Source organism: Etheostoma cragini, chromosome 12, assembly GCF_013103735.1.
Source record: "Etheostoma cragini isolate CJK2018 chromosome 12, CSU_Ecrag_1.0, whole genome shotgun sequence".
Lineage (NCBI taxonomy): Eukaryota > Metazoa > Chordata > Actinopteri > Perciformes > Percidae > Etheostoma > Etheostoma cragini.
In genome coordinates this window covers 1572165-1576413 of record NC_048418.1, presented here as the reverse complement: position 1 = coordinate 1576413, position 4249 = coordinate 1572165, and the positions used below count along the sequence as shown (strand labels likewise).

The following is a 4249-nucleotide window of genomic DNA, read 5'->3' as shown; positions in this document are numbered from 1 at the left end:
GTATGTTACACAGGCTCTGTATTCTGCAGACCACTCTACCTCTGTCTCCTTTTGGTTGGGGCGATTGAAAAATATCCCAAATTCTCTTTTGAGACATTGCTAAATAGCGCTGATAGATACAGCAGAAACTCATTAGTCCCTTGTGTGTGGCTGTGAGTGTGCGTGCATGCTATGGATCAATTGCGTTAGGACAAATCTCATTGGCCGGGAGATGACAAGAGACAGGAGTGACAGCAAACCCAGAGTCGCTCCTATGTCATAGGGCGTGTTTATGAACATGTACATAAAAGCCACCGTGACCCCTGTTCCACGTGTCTTTCACCTCGTCCATATTCACTGTTGAGGCAGCGAGTGGATCAAAAAGAACCGTATGGGGTTTCAGGGGATTTAGAGCATCTCGAAATTATAAGTGGACCTCTTTAAGCCTCTTGGAGGTTTACCGAATCGGTCAGCGTAAGAAGAGGTGAAGGAAAGACGGGAATGTTCCTGTCAGCAAAGCAAATAGTTAAGTTTGCGTGATGCTTTTGTGTCTGTGGGACAGTCAGAATATCAGAATATACTAAAAAGGGCCATTTAACCCTTTAAAATGGGACATCTCTCCATTTAGTGCATGTACAGTATACTGAGCATGTGTGTGGAATCAGGCCTGTGTGTAATGTGTGTAATAACAACAGAGTGAACACCTTGTAATTTCCCCTTGCAGGATTAATAAAGTATAAATTATTATTATCATAACAAATGGTCCGCCAGTGCCTACATTGACATTACTGATCATTGTAAAGCCATTTCTTAGAGTATTTTCGGTACAGTAGGCTACCTAAGCTAAAAATTTAAAATGATCTGGAAGTCACGTAACCCTAGTGCTTAGTAAAAGTATTGAAAAGTATTGAAAATTGTCTTTTTAATGTAAAAGAAGCACAAAAATGGGGCATGTGTTTTTATCACATTTTACTAAATAAACACACAAATGACACTGATCCAAAAGAATTCTGAATCTAGAAACATGAAAAAATTATTTCTCAACACCAGGAGTCATTTGAACATGTATATTGTTTAAGTTTTTGAGATATGACCATGTTTATGAGCAGATAGTTTAATCTTCAATAGAATAGTTTCACGCGGTTTTTGCACCAGAAGTTACGTAACGTGATGACGTCATGACAGGCGTCCAAACCTCTGACAAAGTGTGTATACTAGTGTGTGTTTTTGAAGAGTTTCCAGGGAAAATAGAATAGGAAAAGATGTTTATATGTCATTTTGACACAAATACATATTAACAAATGACATTCTGATGTTTGAAAGTTAGCAGAGCCCCCATGGAGGGGAAAAAATAAACGAAATTTAAAAAAAAAAAAAAATGTACTGAGGGCAAACTTTTAAATTTAAAAAGAAAATATTTAAAAAGAAAAATTTAAATTAATATTTTTTTCTCTTCTCCATGTCATAGTCAACATCCCGCAAATAAAACTCGAGATCTCACAAAACAAAGTCAGGATATGCGAATAAAATTCGAGACCTCACAAAACAAAGTCAAGATCTCGCAAATAAAACTCGAGATCTCACAAAACAAAGTCAAGATCTCGCAAATAAAACTCGAGATCTCACAAAACAAAGTCAAGATATGCGAATAAAACTCGAGATCTCACAAAAAAAAGTCAAGATCTCGCGAATAAAACTTGAGATCTCACAAAACAAGTCAAGATCTCGCAAATAAAACTCGAGATCTCACAAAAATAAAGTGAAGATCTCGCAAATAAAACTCGAGATCTCACAAAACAAAGTCAAGCTTGCAAATAAAACTTGAGATCTCACAAAAAAGGCAAGATCCAGAAAATAAAACTCGAGATCTCACAAAAAAGGCAAGATCTCGCAAATAAAACTTGAGATCTCACAAAAACAAAGTCAAGATCTCGCAAATAAAACTCGAGATCTCACAAAACAAAGTCAAGATCTCGCGAATAAAACTCGAGATCTCACAAAACAAAGTCAAGCTTGCAAATAAAACTTGGGATCTCACAAAAAAGGCAAGATCCAGAAAATAAAACTCGAGATCTCACAAAAAAGGCAAGATCTCGCAAATAAAACTTGAGATCTCACAAAAACAAAGTCAAGATCTCGCAAATAAAACTCGAGATCTCACAAAACAAAGTCAAGATCTCGCGAATAAAACTCGAGATCTCACAAAAGTGTCCCCAGTCCATGTTTTTTTGTAATTTCTTTTTTTTCCGAAAATAAAGAAAGTCTCTAGGTTTTGACATCAATGCAAAAAAAAACAAAAAAAAAACACATCCATAAAAATAAAAGCATTCCCAAACCTCTGTTGAAAGTACTTTATGGTAGACAGGAAGTACAACATGGCCCAGGAACTACAAACTGAAATTCTTATTCTGAAGACAAAATGCTGTTTTTTCATCGTTGGAAAAGGTTGAAAGGTGAAGGATGGGAAGCTCTGACGGGATTCAACGCTCTGTTTAAAAAGATGCTTTTTTGGGTACAGAGGGACGGTCCCGTGAAAGGCTCTTCAGTCGTTCTTACCTGGCCGTAGTCTGTGGCGAAGGCGACGACCCCCCCAGAGCACGAGGACACGGTGCAGGGCAGGCACTGCTCATCCTCCCGTAACCACACCCGATCACCCTGCAGGAGAAAGAGAGGAGGTGGACTCATCAGGTACTGGAAGTCATTCTTTACAGAAGAAGGAAACCAGTCCAACACACAGACACAAACAATCAGGGTTTAAAAGTCTCTATAGATACTCCAGGGTCCTATTTTAATGGTCTAAGGTGCGTTTGGGGGCGTGTCCATAGCCGCTTTGCTAGTTTAACGGTGGAAAAAAGGGTCCGGTCACATGGTTCAAAAGGGTTGTAATTACTGTCTTCATTAATCAGAGGTGTGTTGGGTGTAAACTGCAATCAACCAATCAGAGTATCCTCTCCCATTCCCTTTAACAGCCAATCAGAGTGTCCTCTCCCATTCCCTTTAACAGCCAATCAGAGTGTCCTCTCCCATTCCCTTTAACAGCCAATCAGAGTGTCCTCTCCCATTCCCTTTAACAGCCAATCAGAGTGTCCTCTCCCATTCCCTTTAACAGCCAATCAGAGTGTCCTCTCCCATTCCCTTTAATAGCCAATCAGAGTGTCCTCTCCCATTCCCTTTAACACCCAATCAGAGTGTCCTCTCCCATTCCCTTTAACAGCCAATCAGAGTGTCCTCTCCCATTCCCTTTAACAGCCAATCAGAGTGTCCTCTCCCATTCCCTTTAACAGCCAATCAGAGTGTCCTCTCTAGAGTGCGGATCGGGCCGGATTTTTCTGTCCGAGCCCGGCCCGCGTCCGACAGGCATTAAGATATTTCTGTAAATTTGTGTTTTGGGGTGTCCAGAAGTTATGATGCCCTGCGCTTAAGGAGCAGGATTAGCCTTATCTGTTGTTCCCATGGCGTTGCCATGACATTGACCTTGCTGTGACCAATAGGAGGCCCTCAGCGTGTGGTGCAGTGTTGGGTTTCAGAGATCTGTACCTGCAGTGGCCCAGGAGGCCTGTAAACCTGCATGTTTATGGATGCTTTCTACTGACCAACAGTCAGAAAACATGTGGAGTTCATTGCTCCTGGTTGCTATGGTGTTCCCGCCCCCGGCTAACAGCTGGATATTCAATCACTCTTAACCTACTCTGCTGTTTTTGTGGAGGATAAACAGAGAATTTGGGGAATTCAGGAGGAAAGTCTTGACTGGGAGTTCGGTGGTGCGCGCATAGTCTGAAAAAGTTGTTTTTCTAAATCTAGAAAGGACAGTATATGACCCATACTCCAGTTTGTTCCTTCCCCTTTCGAGATTATTGATGATTACAACAGTTTGATGGCATCAGAGCTGCACCCATTAGTCGACTAAACGATTAGTCAACCAACAGAAAAACAGTCACCAACTATATTGTTAATCGATTATCCGTCAAAGTAATGTTTCATGACAATGTGCCACAAAATGCTCTCGAAAAAAGCCTCTCCAATGTGGAGATGTCCGGCTTTCTTTCCGTTTTATTTTGAACAAAACAAGGATGTTTTTTTTTTTTTTTTTTTAATCATCCAACATCGATTAATAAAATCCATCATGTATCAAATACAACTGTTAGACCTTAGGAATCCATTGGTATCAATTATGCTGTACAGGTTAAATAACGCGCCCTGACAGTACCTAGGTAAGGACTACTAGCCAGTCAGAAGCAGAGTATGAGGGCCCTGACAGTACCTAGGTAAG

General features: G+C 40.4%; 1 protein-coding gene across 2 annotated transcripts in view; it reads right to left on the bottom strand.

The window, feature by feature from the left end:
- myo10 (myosin X) overlaps nt 1-4249 on the bottom strand; it is a 136217-nt gene that overhangs the window by 93685 nt on the left and 38283 nt on the right. For both annotated transcript variants that reach the window (XM_034888491.1, XM_034888492.1), the window contains exon 2: nt 2536-2634. In XM_034888491.1, coding sequence (XP_034744382.1) covers nt 2536-2634 — 99 coding nt within the window. The remainder of the gene's footprint in view (nt 1-2535; nt 2635-4249) is intronic.